This window comes from Protopterus annectens, chromosome 3.part1, assembly GCF_019279795.1.
Source record: "Protopterus annectens isolate FY-2018-M chromosome 3.part1, PAN1.0, whole genome shotgun sequence".
Classification (NCBI taxonomy): domain Eukaryota; kingdom Metazoa; phylum Chordata; order Ceratodontiformes; family Protopteridae; genus Protopterus; species Protopterus annectens.
This window is the reverse complement of record NC_056732.1, coordinates 326,615,646-326,631,462: the sequence shown is the minus strand read 5'-3', so window position 1 is coordinate 326,631,462 and position 15,817 is coordinate 326,615,646. Positions and strand designations below refer to the sequence as shown.

The window sequence follows — 15,817 nt, the reverse complement described above, 5'->3', positions numbered from 1 at the left end:
ATTGAGAAGGAAGTAAGGGAAGGAAGAGTGGATAAATATCGGCCTATTTTAGGACAGGAAGATGACCTTGGGAAGGTGACCAACCTCGAAAAAAACATTTTTGAGTTAAGAAATAATTTTATAACAGATTATAGTGGGGAGGCTAAGGTCATACAAAGAATAGTGGAGGAAGAATGGGTAAAGTTTGGTGAATTCTCTGATTTAAGAAGTCTGTTTAGACAACCCTTGAAATGTACATATAGAAAAGGGAGAAACTTGAAAAATTTGTTTGAAAGAAAAATTAAGGAAAACACCACTTCCAGGGAGAGAAAAGGCACATATAAATGTGGGAGGTGCTCCCAGTGCTCGTATATTTGCAATAAAGATATAATTTATGTGAAAAGTAGGGATATATTAGTGCAGAGTAAGCAATATGTTAATTGTCAAACAAAAGGTATAATATACCTAAGTATATGTAAGAAATGTGAGGCATTTTACGTAGGGAAGTCTGAAAGAAGACTAAGAGATAGAATATACGAGCATAACTATGAGATGAAGACAAAAAATATGTGTAATGCTCTGTACAAGCATAAAACAAAATGTGAAGAAGCTGATTATACCTTCTTTGTTTTAGAGGTAGTAAATAAAGATATACGTGGTGGCCAATGGGAGGAGACAATTGAGTACAAAGAGTTACTATGGCAACTCCATTTGGAAGCTTACAACCCACCAGGGTTGAATAATTATGTATCTTTGGCCCCAGTATTGAAAATAAGAGCAGCGAAGCTCTGAGTTGGGAAAATGTATATTTGGGGGTTAAAGATACTAAGACATTATTAAAGATAATTAAATATAAAATCAATTAGCACTACTTTGTGGAAAAAAGGTAAAAAGAAGTTGGCAGGATAAGTAAGAGAAAGGGTATCTGTAAGAAATGAATTTGAACCTGGGTAAACTTTGAAGTGTATTAAGTTTGGGCATAACTGTGAAAATAGTAGGTGTAATGTGTTCATCTAGACACCAGAGGGCATTGGATGTTTCTTAGTTGTATGTTTGTATATATATAATGTATATATATTTTATATGTTTAGATTTTTGTATATAAAATGTCAAATTTTAATGTTTTGAATTTTATGAATAAAAGTTGTTAATTATTATAGGAATAAAATGTTGTGAGCAGGAATGTAATAAATTGTAACATGATTTTAAGGGTAGACATGAAGGCACTTTGTAAATGTGATTTTTCAGTATAATATATGAAGAACAGGGCAATTAAGTAATTATTGTATTAATAGGATCAATTATTCAATCAGCAATAGTATTTAAGCAGAAGGGGAAGAGCTTGTAGTATTGTGCATCTGAGGAAGTGTATTCAAACGAAAACGCAGGTGTGGAGACATAGCGTTAATGTGTTTGGAGTGTTTTGCTGGAACTACGTGTTGCTGCTTGGTTCGTTACTTTTGCTAATAAAGCTGCTAAAAAAAGAAAAAAGGAGCCGTTTTCTTCCACTAGTACCTTTTGTTTTGCTTGGCACTGAAGAGATAGCATAGCAAGAATGATCTATTGGAAACAGTTGAGGAATTGTGGAAAATTGGGCATTTGGAAATTGGTAAAGCAGAAGAGTAGTTTGCAGAATTTGTAGGTAGAAAACAAAGGCTTACTTAGTGTACTGCAAGCCATATTGGGTTGATGACGTTACTGGAAGGCACCCTTTCTCTGGTCACATCTTCACTATTTAAGGGGTGATATCCCAATGATGATCATATTAAGGGTGCATAGGGCTTAGAAAGATTTGGATAATGTTTCTGAAGAACAAGAGAAGAACATCTCGTAACTTTTTTGTTGGTTTCCAGCCTGTTACCTATTTAGCTTTTTGTTTTCCTGGATTCTGTAAAACTAATTTTATTTTCTATGATGGTATTGCATAACCGCACTAGGGGAGGTTTGACTGATTGCAACTAGTGTGTGATGTCTGCAGTGAGTCCCACTCCAGATACCATGTGCATAGGTTCTTCCTCTGTAGTATGAGAAATCTGAAACCAAAAGAAAATATGGGAACAAGTATAGTAAAGAGTAAAAACAAACAGTAAGATGTGTAAGGTTAGTACATAATTCTTATTTTGTTTACTGCAGAATATTTTTTAGTCTTTGCTTATGAGAGTTTTCACAATGTACCACACAGTGAGTACATAGTTGCACAGCCACTCAAGTGATATTTATTAATAAATAGTGCAGGCATTCTAATAATGGATATTTTGTGAACTGTTTAATTTGTAATGTCCCCATTCATGTTTTGTATTTTCATGTTAAGGAAGTACACTGACAACATTTTGTTTCTTACAGCCTCAAATGGCCATTCAGAATGCTTGCGGCTTCTAATAGGCAATGCAGATCTTCCAACGGCAGTGGACATTCAAGATGGAAATGGACAGTAAGCTATTTTTAGTGCCTTGATTTCTTCCCCATCCATAATTTATTTTATTTATTTTACATTGAACTAAACCAAGAGCAGGCAATCAACAAGTTGTTTGAATTTATTTGCTGTCGAGCATACATTTAAAAGTATTGTAAGGCAGTTCTGGCTTGTCTTTTGTTCCGCAGCAGTACAGAAACTATGTTCCAAAGCAGATTGGAATTTCTTGGCTAAAAAGAAATAGAAGCTCTAACCATATTTTTGAATCATTAGTGCATTAATAACCATTAGTATACTAACTTTGAAAACCTTTGACAATGTACTTTCATGTGATGTATTTATAGTTTCTATATCAGTGTTGCATGGAAATGTAATTCTTTTTCAGAACATCAGGTATCTTTTTCAACATAAATTTTATGAATGTTAAGCAGAACAATAGTAGCATGTTAGCAAGACATCAGTTCTTGTATGTCAGGTGTGTTTTCAGTGCACAGCAGCCAGCTTAAAAGCAAAAGTGTTAGGATCAGTTGAACAACAGCAATATGTCATTAGAGGTATGTAATATGAGTGTCCAAACAATATAAATGTAATTCTGATGTGAAACTTCCCATCAGCTCTTTGTTACTGTTTAGATGCAAGTATTCCTAAACTGCTTTCACTGACCTTGTTCAGAAGCTGTGTTGTCAAGTAGCCAATTGGTTTATGAAATGCAAGTATATATGCTTTATACTTGTGTGTGTGTGTGTGTGTGTGTGTGTGTGTGTGTGTGTGTGTGTGTGTGTGTGTGTGTGTGTGTGTGCAACTGTATCTAGATGTGTGTTCCTCCTTTTTAATTTCCCCAAATGTTTTGGATTTCTAATACCCTAACAGGAATAAACCCCATTCCTAAGTCAAGGAACAATTAGAGTTCATGAAATCAGTATTGCATTAGTATTTGTTAATCAAGAGTGCTCTTCCCAGCATCATAATGTATCCAGGATTGCTGCCTTCTGCAATTTATAGAGGGTTACATGATTTAATAGCATATTTAAGTACTTTACTACATGTTACTCCTGCTACAATTGGAACTGACTGGGTGTCTTTTATTCTGCAGTGCTCTTACTTTTGCTAGCAGATCCTGGTATTTGATAACTTTGCCTCTGTCAGTATATAAGACTATAATCACAGAGTATAGCAGTTTCAGTGATTAATGTTATGTTTGTATTTTTTTCTTGGACTAGTTTATATGGTCTTGTTCCATCTATTGTCTTAACTGTTGATATTTGTTGGTAACATGTGATCCAGATTTCATTGTTGTAATGATTTGCGGTTCATGTTTCCAATGCTTCTCAGCTACCACTGTTATTGTGCTTTCACAATACCCAGCACAACAGACTTGCCATGTTATTGTGAATTTCAGTATACAAACCCTCAGCCATGAGTGTATCAAGACCAGCAATGAGATGTGCACCTGTTTCCAGTTCTGTTTTACAAAACCTGCATTTGCATGTTTCTTCCACTTTTTATATAGACTTTGTAAACCAGTTTGTATGTAGTCTATTGTCTTGGGCTTCTGTTACTAGCCCTTCATGTTTTGGTTTAAGTTCACCTCTTCTTAACCACTCCTGCAACAAACCTTGGTCAATATGTGATTGTTCTAAGAGTTCTCTATAATTAGCACTATATTTTTGGGGATTTCCAGTTTTCTTTCCCTTTTTATCCTCATCTTTTATTTTTGTTTTTGAGACTTTCATTTGCTCTGATTCTTGTTTTCTTCTCATTTCATTTCATTTCCCCCTTCTTTCAGAAATGCTTCTACTAAAGTGAGCGAAGATGTCATCTTAGACTTTGGAACTTTCACTTTGTACTTGATGAGATCAGCAAATGCATATGCAGTCCCATGTAGTCAGTTTTGAGGAGGCCCATACCTCCTTCAGAGCAAGGGGTATAAACCTTGGTATGTGCTAGTTTTCATATCATTTGATAATTATGAAACATTTTTTCTTCTTTTCTTGTCCAAATGATTCAGTGCTGTTTGAGGACTGTCAGTCACACCAATATTGAAGTTAGAACAGGAAGAGCAAATTGGTTTATAGCTTGGACTTTATTCCTAGAAGTCAAGACAGTTTTCAGTATTAGCTTTAGCTCTCTGAAGTATTCCGTCCTAAGCTTTATTCTCGTGTTCATGTTGTATTGTCATCCCTTCATCTGTTCCCAAATATTGTTACATTCCTTCCTGTTCCAAGTTTCTTTATATCACATTCCTGTCCTAGATTGATATTCTCTTTGGTTATCCAGCATTTGTTTTAGAAAAGTTGTTTTTTGCACGTTTATCAAGACTAAAGGTCATTCTTACATCATCTGAGAGAACTTTAACCTTTTGTAGTTGTGCTTTCAGATCCTTGTCTGATGAACTAAACATTTTTAAATTATCCAGAAAAAGTAGATGGGACGTCTTTGAACAAGGCTGATTTCTGAAAGTTAAACTTTAACCATAGCCTAATCAATTAAATAAATAAGATGAATAGGTTAAGGATAAGACAAAACAGCACCAGTGATAAATAATCACCTGGAATAACCCACGTTGAATTGTTATCCCTTGGATGATGATTTGCCCTTTATCATGGCTCAGCTGCAAAATGGCATGCCACTGTTTCAAGGTCACTCCAATGTAATTAATCAATGTAAGGTATATATATTCTATATCTGTAAGCATTTCCTGATCCATGAATGTGTGGGATACTTTTGAAAGATTTTTTTTTTTAAATCTATCCACTCCATACTGAGATCATACCCCTTTTTTCAGCCTTGTATTATGGCTTTGTTTAACAATAGATGATCCTTTGCCACACATGACTTTCTTTTATAACATATTTGTTCTATTGCAATGATTTATTCTTTTCTGCAGGGCTGTAAACTTTTGTCTGCATTAGTTCCAGTATATATCTTCTATATTTTCAGAAGGCAAGTTTTTGGTCTGTAGTCTCAGGATGACTTGTAAGTTCACTTTTGAGTAGGTGTATGCTTTTTTCTTGTTAACCAGGCATTTTATTCAGTGTTAAATCTTTGTGTAAAGATGTTTAATACTTGTAGCCAGAAGTTGGGTGTTTAATCTGTCCCTGGGGTTTTACATTTAGGAGCTTTTCTTAATTTTGTTTCACTTTCTCTGTCCGTTACTTCCTCCCATTTCACATCCTTTATATTAAAGCCTTCTTAACTTTTCTCTCCTTGCATCATCATTATCATTACGTTCAACAGGTTCTTCATAATTGCTTCTCCAAAATATACTTTTTTTTTTTGTTGATGTATTCTATTACTTTTGCTTTGTCTCCCAGTTCTCTATAAATTATGTTTGGGTCATCAGTGAATTCCTTGATGTTATGTAGTCCTATCTCACCTACATTCTTACCCATTCGGCTCCGACTCTGCCTATTTACTAGCTCAAAAATCTCTGATTGGCTGGGCTAAGAGGGTATCCCATAGTACACTGCTTCGCATCCCAGATCTCGTTAGCCGCTTGTAGAGCTCGGACGTGGTCTCGCTTGGCTGTGGCTAAGTACCCTTTTTGACATTTCTCTTGAGAAATTGGTTGCTTTATACTTAAAAAGCTATTTTAATAGATACTCTTGCTGTGGTAGTTGTGTTTGTGCGTTAGTAGTGTTTGTGGTATCCCTAACTGTTCCCACGGGCTAGGCCCGTTTTAGTTAGAGGACCTAGTCCTCCCTTAGTTGAGTAGTTCGTCTGTTTCTTATTGTATATTTTTTGTGTTGAGAACCATTTAAGTTAGAGGTTCTCTCTCGGTGTTCTTGTTATTGTTTGTTGGTTAAGAGCTTCGCTCTTCTCTGTGGTACTGTCTGCTGTCTTATGTTGTGGGCTTCCCGCCCTTTTTGGTAGTTAACTGTAGTTACGCTGTGTGCTTTGCACCTGTTGGAAGTTGTTAACTCTTCGGATATGTCTAAAGATCAGCTGCTTCCTCGGCTCCACTGTCTTCGGGGCCTTGGGAGATGTCTGTGTTAAGTGAATCAGCGTCCGCTCAGATCATTCTCGAACCTATTCGGAGCCGGTCGCTGAGTGTGAGGCATGGTTCACCAGATAAGAGGTCTCAGTCTCCATCCATCTCCTCCAAATCCTCCAGGCTTTCTGATTTGGATGTGGATAGGGTGGTGCAGAGGCTCCTGCAGTCACCGGTGTTGGCTAAATTGTTTTCAGCTCCGACCCAGTCAGCTCTGGAGCCAATTCCTATGCTTGTTTCATCGATTCGTCTTCCGAGCACATCCTTGCTAACAAAGCCGGTATGTTCCGCTCCAAGTGATGTTCCTGCACCGGCTCCCAAAACCCCCTCTGGGTTTATCGGTGCCGACCTCGGCTCTGACCATGTCGGTTCCGTCCACAGGGTTCGAGACTCTGGTCTCCTCGGTCGGGCCCGAAGGGGATGCCTCGGGACATCTTTCGGTTCCGAGTCTCCCACTCGGTGCATCGGCTAGGGGGACCCTGGTCCCCGTCATGGCCTTGGAGGCCGGTTGGTCCTCGGACTCGGGGGGACCCGCCTTCGAGGCCATGTGGAGCGTGCTGGCCAGGTCGTCAGCTACGTCACTCGTGCTGGTCATTCCATCCCCTACCACTCTGGCGAGAGCTTCCAACACCCACCTATCCTTGGACAGCAGAGCGCCAGGCCCTAAGGATACCCCCACGAGTGGTCCTCCACTTTCTGAAGGTCCCTCAGAGCCTGTGCCTGAGGAACCTCCCAGAAAGAAATTGTGTAAGAGGAAGCACATAGACTCCCAGGACGAGTCTCTCACTTCCGATACTGACCTCGAGGAAGCGGAAGGGTCCCCCAAGTCTTCCTCTGATGATTTTCCTTCTCCAATATCCTGGAGATACTGAAACAAAGAGGAGACTGGCCTTCCAAAACCCCTTCCGAGGAGAAGTCAGTATTCCTTAAGGCTTTTGGAGCTCAACCTTCTGCCTCCTGGGTGTCTCCACCCTTCGATGAACTTCTTGACCTTATTTGTCGAAGGGTATGGGAAAACCCTGATTCTGTGGAGCCAGTACCTCGGCGCCCCAACAAATTTCTCTCTGCCCCTCACGAGAAAGAATTTCTGACAAAGGGAGTCCCGGTAGATGCCATGGTGGCGGCAACCACCCAGAAGGAAGTTGCAGAGTCTTCCTCTTCGGTCCATCCTCCTAACAAGGAATCTAGGACTATGGACCGGTACGAGAAGTGTACGTTGTCTTCAGCCACCTTCACCTTAAGGTCGCTGAATTACTTATCTCATTTCACTCGGCTCCAGAGAGATCTCCTCAAGGAGTTGGGAGATACTCTTGCGGGTAACATACCTGAAGCGGTGGCTCAGACAGTCAAAGCACAGGTTTCTACCCTCAACTCCATCGCAAACTCGTCCATGCGACTCATTTCGTATGCGGCCGAGGGAGCGAGTAGGGCAGCCAGCTCAGGTGTAGCCCTTAGAAGGCAAGCCTGGCTGCACCTGTGTCACTTTGCGGAGGCCTTCAAGTCTTCCTTCACTGATGCCCCTTTTGATGGTTCCTCCTTGTTTGGAACCAAAGTGAAAAACACCCTCACCAGGTGCGAGCAAGAGGGAAAGACCCTATCTGCCGTAGGGGTCCATTTTTCCCTCCTGTCTAGGCCTTATACCAAGGCTTAGCGAGGGGGAAAGATGTGGTTCAAGAAATCACAAAGGTTTTTTTCTGCGGCAGAAGGTGAAACCCCCTCCCAAGACAGGGGAGGGGGGAGTTATTCAGGGAGACGTCGCCCCAGAGGCAGAGGGGACCCCTGCAATTCTGGGGACCGTGACTCTTTTCGTGGCTCCCCATACTCTCATTCCTGAGGGTGTGCCCGACTGTGCTTATCTGGAGCCAGTCGGGGGACGAATTTCCTTGTATCCGGAAGCCTGGGAAAACATCACCCAGGACTGATGGGTGTTAAGGATAATTTCCGGAGGTTACACCATTCCATTCTCTTCAGTACCCCCTCCCATCAGAAAAATCCCAGACGTTCCACCCAGTCAAAGGGATCAAGCAGCCTCAGAGATATCTCGGCTGCTAGAAAAAGGAGTCATCCAACCAGTCCCCTCAGACCAGATCAGATTAGGGACTTACTCAAGATTCTTTTTGGTGCCGAAAAGAACAGGGGACCTGAGACCCCTACTAGATCTCAGTCAACTCAACCATTACATACACAAGTCCAAATTCCATATGGTCACCCTACAATCTATTCTCCCATTATTGGGAAAGGAAGTATGGATGTGCTCCATCGACCTGAAGGATGCTTACTACCATATCAAAATGGACAGGGCATCCAGGTGTCATCTACACTGCAGGCTTAGAGCCAGGCATTTCCAGTTTCGAGCCCTGCCTTTTGGTCTCACCACAGCCCCCAGGGTGTTCACCAAGTGTATGGCAGTGGTGACGGCTCACTTGAGATGTCAAGGATTCCAGGTGTTTCTGTACCTGGACGACTGGCTCCTCACTGCCCCCACCAGGCATCTACTAATTCAGACCAGGGATACTACCATTAGTCTGTGCCACCAATTAGGCATCACGATAAAGTGGAAAAAAATCTGCCTTGTTGCCCTCACCTTTATAGGAGCAGAGCTGGACACCATTCAGATGCGAGTGTTCCTATCACAAGAAAGGATCACAGGGTTGCAACAACAAATTCTCATGCTGATGCCCCTGAGACATGCGAAGGCAAGACTGATTCTTCAACTCCTAGGGACCATGGCAGCTACTATCATGTTGGTCCCGTTAGCGAAATTATACATGAGAATTCTTCAATGGCTTCTCTTTGTCCAATGGTCTCTCCAAAGACTTCCGCTATCCCATCCAATCCTAATGCAAGCAGGACCTCCGTTGGTGGCTGTGCCAACTTGAACGTAGGAAACACCTTTGTTTCACCCGTCCCTGTGGCCACAGAGACCATGGACGCCTCCCAGATAGGGTGGGGAGGGCATTATCTCGGCAGGATGGTCCAAGGCATGTGGCAGGAGCATGAGATACATTTGCACATAAACGTCCTGGAGATGAGAGCAGTGCTTCTTGTGTTGCAGGCACTTCAAGAAGTCCTCCCTCTATGGACTATTGCGATACACTCAGACAACATGTCAGTGGTCTGGTATCTCAACAAGCAAGGGGGAACCCGATCTTATCCACTATGCAGGGAGGCCATGCGCATGTGGCATTGGGCAATAGCTTCCCAACGGTTTCTAGTGGCAACGCACATCCCGGGGAAGACCAGTGTGATAGCGGACAAGCTAAGCAGGGCGATTCTTATGCCCTACGATTGGTCCCTGAATCGCCTGGTGGCAGAGCGAATCTTCAGCAGATGGGGTCAACCTTGCTGTGATCTTTTTGCCATCCCTCTCAATGCGAAATGCAGCAACTACTTCTTGCTGATTCCCCCACTGGGGAAATCACCCAGGGATGCTCTAGCTCACAATTGGCCCTCCGGTCTGCTTTATGCTTTCCCTCCGTTTCCGTTTCTCTCAAGGTCGATTCAGAAAGTGCAATCCTTTGGAAGCAGGATGATTCTGATTGCTCCACACTGGCCTCATCAAGTATGGTTCCCCTTCCTTCAGCCCTACCTTGTGGATACTCCTTGGATTCTGGAACCCCTTCCAGACTTACTGACACACATGTCGGGACAGTTCCACCCCTCTCTGAGGACACTCCGGGTGACAGCCTGGCTACTCCACTTCCATCCTTAGTTAGATGCCATAATATTTCGCCAGATGTAGTCCATATTTTGTCTTCCTCTCATAAACCATCCACTAGAAAAATCTACTTTAGCAAATGGAAAAGATTCTCTATTTGGGCTCATTCCAGAGGCATTGATCCCTACACAGCTCCAGTTGATTCCGTTTTGGAATTTTTGTCTATATTGTTCTATCAGGGGTCCACTTCAGCCACCATCAAAGTTCAGCTGGCGGCTATATCAAACTTCCACGTGGCCAATGAGCCTAGCCTTATGGCACACAGACTATGTAAAGCATTCCTTAAAGGTACCCTATTGCTTCGTCCCCCAGTATCACAACCTGTTATGCCCTGGGACCTCAATTTTGTTCTTCAAGCCCTCACTTTTCCACCCTTCGAGCCTGCAGCTACCTGCGAGTTAAAGTTTCTAACATGGAAAACAGCTTTTTTAATAGCTATCACTTCAGCGAGGCGGGTTTCCGAAATCCAAGCCCTTTCCATCAAACCCCCATATTTGATCTTCCATAAAGATAGAGTCTCCCTTAGGCCAAACCCATCATTCCTTCCCAAAGCGGCTTCCCTGTCCAATATTAATCAGTCTATTGAGCTTCCAGTTTTCTTCCCCAATTTTTCAAACAAGGCAGAATTCAGATTTCACCAATTAGATGTACATAGACAGTTACGCTTCTATCTCCATCGGACAAGAGATATTCGGAAATCTGACCAACTCTTTGTCTCCTTTTCCGAAAACTGGCTTGGTTCTCCGGTAACCAAGGTCACACACTCTAGATGGATAGCCAGCTGCATTTCCTTCATTTATCACACAGCAATTAAAACTTTGCCCTTTCCACCTAAAGCACACTCCACAAGAGCTGTCTCCACATCCACAGCCTATCAAGCTAGATTGTCGGTGGATGATATATGTGCTGCGGCTACTTGGGCTTCTCCTCACACTTTTGTCTCTCATTACAAATTGGATGTGGTTTCCAGGGGCAGATCTTCATTTGGCTCCACAGTTCTCAGGAGTATTTTCCTATGAGCCACCCAGGTTGTAAGTGCTAGGGACTCTGTCCCATGGGTAAGAATGTAGGCGAGATAGGACTACATAACATCAAGAAGTTATGTACTCACCATAACGTTCGATGTATGTAGTCCATCTCGCCTCACATTCTTACTTACCCTCCTGCCTTCCCCCTGCCTGGAGGATTTGGAGGTAAAATTTTATCATGCAGAGTCCCTTTGATTAATTTGTTTGGATAATTTGTTTGTATGGATGTGTGTTATGTATGCAATAACCGAGTTGTTTGCAGCAAACTAGATCTGGGGATGCGAAGCAGTGTACTATGGGATACCTTCTTAGCCCAGCCAATCAGAGATTTTTGAGTTAGTAAATAGGCCGTGTCAGAGCCAATATTCGGCTCCGAACCCATGGGTAGGAATGTGAGACGAGATGGACTACATACATCGAACGTTATGGTGAGTACATAACTTCTTGTTTTATACTTTTTCTTTTTATCTATCTGCACACAAGTTTTTTCTGCTTGTGCTGTTATTTTTAGTTTATTATAAGAAATAGTGCATGGTAAATCACGGTCTGTTTTAATATTGTGCATTGCTTTTACCAACTCTGTCTTTCCCAGAATTTTTGATTTGTTCATTTTTCTGTATTCTTCTACCAGAGGTACTTATTGTTTTAGTTGCTTTCTAGATGTCTTTATTCATACTGTTAGTATAGCAGTTTTGTAATTTAAAACCATGGGTTTACCTAGGAGTTTCAAAATCATTAATCTGGAGTCTGAAATTGCATTTGTAGAGCCTGCTTAGCAGGGGTGGGAGGTTGGTGTAATGGTTAAGGTGCTTATCTTAGAGAGACAACATGCTGGGTTTGATTCTTACATGGGGTGATTGGCTAGGCTTAAAATTACCTAAAAGGGCAGTTAGCCTAGTACTGATCTATTAATCTATGAACCAGGTGACTCACATTAATCTATTAATCTGTGAATCATACGTGGGCAGACATATACATGTGTTGTATATAGTATGCACAGCATGTATACATGAACATGTGAATAAAAACCTGACTGTTGTTCAACTTGAATAAAATCTCCGAGACATGAATCATGTTGTAGCAAGCAGGTTTTTATTTTGAACAGAATAACAGCATTTTGAGAATCACAGTCTGTTTTTTATTTATTTAATCCTTTGTTGACCAGGTTAGTCTCCCTATGCTGATGGCCTGTTTTTAGGGGAGATGCAAGGTAATATTTATGCTACCAGGGGAAATTTGGCAAGGACATCGGAGAACTCCCTACTTCTTTTTGATAGGTACCATGGGAACTTTTACATCCACCAGAGCTACCGGCAGCTAAGGCAGACTAAATGGCATTGTATTCAGTGATAAGGGAAGCATATAGTGGTAAGATTACTTTTTTGCATCTGGTCTTCCATGCCATTAGAGACAGGTTAAATCATGAGAGGTGGAAGTAATTCCTGAGGGATTTACAGGTGTCCAGCATTTCCCTTCAAGGATGCATCCCACACCCACAAGGACAGAACTCTACTTTTTCCCATTACATAGCAGATGGTCTCTTTGCTTGGGGTGACAGGCCCATCTTGGGGCTTAACTGTTCTTTTAGATGATCTGTTCTCACCAAATCTCCTGGCTGTAGTCCTAAAATGAGTGAAGTTGCCAGGAAGCCTTCTGGTCAGTCATTCTGGTAAGCTGAATAAGTTCTTCATCTGGGCAGATATGTATGCTATATTGCTTTATTCATTTAGCTTGCAGGTGATCCTTAACGTACCTTTATCAGTAGTAAGACTTTGGTAATGGCTGTTCTACTGTCAGTGTGTATTTTTTCATCATGACCTTGCTAATTGAAAAACTGTACCATAGGACTGCCTGGTTATTTCATTAAAGGGTTTCTACAGTTCACCTTTCTTTAAAGAATCCTTTTCCTTCTTGTGACTTGAACTTCATGATTGATAAGCTTACCCATCCTCTTTCTGAACTTCCTGGTTCAGCAGCTTTGAATGTGAAAGTGATTCAGTAATCTCCTGTTCCTTCAGGAGCTGTGTAAGCTACACCCTTTATCTTTAGCCAGTCCTTTTTGGCCTTTAGTAAAGATTGAATACCACTTTGGAGTAACATTTTCTCAAAAGTGATTTCAGAGCCTTTCTTAAACAAATTCATTAATATCTCTGTTTCCTTTCAGTGAGAAGAGTACAGGTATGAGGAAGCCCAAGCCCTTTTTATCTTGGATGTGCATTGCCAGCTGAAGTTCTTCCTGAAAATGGTACATGAAATTGGGAAGCTGAAACACCATATTATCTCCTTCCGTCATGTTAAAACACTTGGGCAATGACCAAGCAAGCCCTGTCCAAGTGGATTGCTAACTAGCTGCCTATTGAGAAATACTGCTGTCAGAAGACATTGAACCAGGATTTTGGCTGCTTCTAGTTTTTGTTTCAAAAAATTCCTCTGCTGTGGACTTTTGTGTAGAGGCCACTTTGTTGTCTTCTCAGACCTTCACCTTGAACTGTTTTCTAGATTATATTGGCTTAACATGTCTTGCTTGTACTCAGAGCTGACATTATTGGGAGGGAATGTATGCATTTTCCTCCCCAAATGATTCATTTTTAAGTTTTCAGGTCCTTACTTTTACTTGATTTTCTTCGTGGACCATTCTTTCCTTAAGTTTTCAGGTCCTTACTTTTGCTTGATTTTCCTCAAGTGGACCATTCATTCCTGTTTGTAGATGAAAGCCAGAGAAGAGAGCATCATATTGCTGCTAGGGGGAAGGTTGGTTTTATTATTTACTTGGGAAGTCAACTTGGATAGTAAAGAATCGTCCTTTTCTCAGGAAATCCCTGTGAGCATTGAAGATGTGCATGTCACATCATGCTTGTGTACATCAGACCACTGAGCAAATGTTCATCTCCCCTGCAAAATTGCATATTCATTATTGGGAGCCTTATCTTTCATTCTTCAGTAGAGGATGCATCAACTCCATCACAAGCCCACACTCTCTCCTGTAGGGAGGAAGACTGCTGTTGGCTGCCTCTTTGTCTCTGTCTTTTCTCCATATCTTGGGTTATTGGTCTCAGGTCATGTAGTGCACATTTATATGGTCCACCATTATGCCGAAGTGATTGATCACTGATATTTCTGTTTAAGAGCTGCCTTCTCAAGTACTGGAAAGGAATACTTGAAACTGAAAAAAAATGTTCAATTTGATTTTTCATGGAGTATTGATATCCCTTTTGCTCATGACGGTTTGGTAATGGGCCATGTTTTATGATCACTTTTTTGCTCTTCACATACCTATAAAGGCCAGCTCCATAGAAGCCATGGCTCATTTATTGCCTCCTAATGTCCAAGTGATCCCTCAACATAACAGTGGCAAAAAAAATCTTTTTTGTCACTGGGATAGGTCATGCTGCAGTTGTTTTTCATCCCCTACCATTGCCAAATGCTGCAACTTTTCTGTAATACCCACACTGTGAAAATGCTCTGGGAAGCTTTTCTTCAGAGGTAGCCAAAAAGTCTTCCATATGCCTTCCCTACCTTTCTTCATATTCCCAAGTTTATTCAGAAAGCAGCTCTTTGCAAGAACACAGTCATTCACAACAACCTTATTTTTGGTCTTGGCAAGCTTGTTTCCTACCTGTTGTGACCTCATCTTTTGGACAGACTTTTATTTTTGAAGGTATCCGGAATCTCTTCTTTCTCACCTGTCCAGCAGGCCTTGTATTGACAGTCTCCCTCTTGACAACATGGTCTCTGCAATTCTGTTGGTAGCCAGGAACACTTCTTGCTCCTGTGGGGTCACACAAGTCATTTCCTGTGCCCAGTGACACTCTACTTGGAAGATATATGTGGTTTCATTTAACAGTTTGGTCCTCCTTCAGGGATCTAAACCCTTTACTGCTCCTGTCTCTGCTGTACTGATCTATATGATGCACACTAATAAGGGATTGAACTTTATTTCCATCAAAGTACATCTGTCGGCCATATCAGACTTTCTTCATGGGATACAAAATTCTTCATTGGGTTTTATTAGGGTCTTTACATTTTTTCTCAGTGTGTCTTTCTGATCTGATGTCCGTTTAAAGGCCGGGTTCCGCCTTGGGATCTGAATTTTATTTTTGAGAAACTCACTGACCCTCACTTTGAGCCTGAAGATAGAGCAGATATTAAGTACTTGCCATGGCAAATTTTCTTTTAAGTGGCTGTCACTTTCTGAAACCTAAGCTTTACCTAGTGTTCCATAAAGAGACTGTGCCCATTTGAACTAATCCTGCATGTTCCTACAGTTGTCAACAAAGGAAACCTGAAGTTAATTATTAATGTACTTTTATTTTTTCCAGAGTATTTGAATACTGGCAAGTACCTTTTCTGCATTTATTAGATGTTCATAATCTATACTTTACTTGGGCAAATTGACAAGAAATACTTCCCAGTTGTTTTATGTTTGTGGTAAGCTGGGGTCTGAACTCTCCAAGATAACCTCATCCAGGTGGCCGTGTGAATATATTTTGCTAGGATCTTTGTCTACACACTCAATCCAAGCTGTGGCCTTTTCCCAGGCCTTCTTTAGTAATGCTTAATCAGCTGAAATCGGTGCTGTTACAACACTGGCACCACTACATATTTTCATAAAGTACTGTAAGCTGGATATGATCTCTACGTCTTAGTCTACCCTCAGCTCTTTCATCCGTGGGATCCTTTCATGATAC

General features: G+C 41.3%; 1 protein-coding gene across 1 annotated transcript in view; it reads left to right on the top strand.

Annotated features, from left to right (window-relative positions):
• The window catches only part of ANKRD28 (ankyrin repeat domain 28), a gene marked incomplete in the record, with an annotated part of 2,819,689 nt that overhangs the window by 2,401,232 nt on the left and 402,640 nt on the right, over positions 1-15,817 (top strand). Inside the window, 1 exon segment of the mRNA XM_044066773.1 lies at positions 2,323-2,410. Coding sequence (XP_043922708.1) covers positions 2,323-2,410 — 88 coding nt within the window.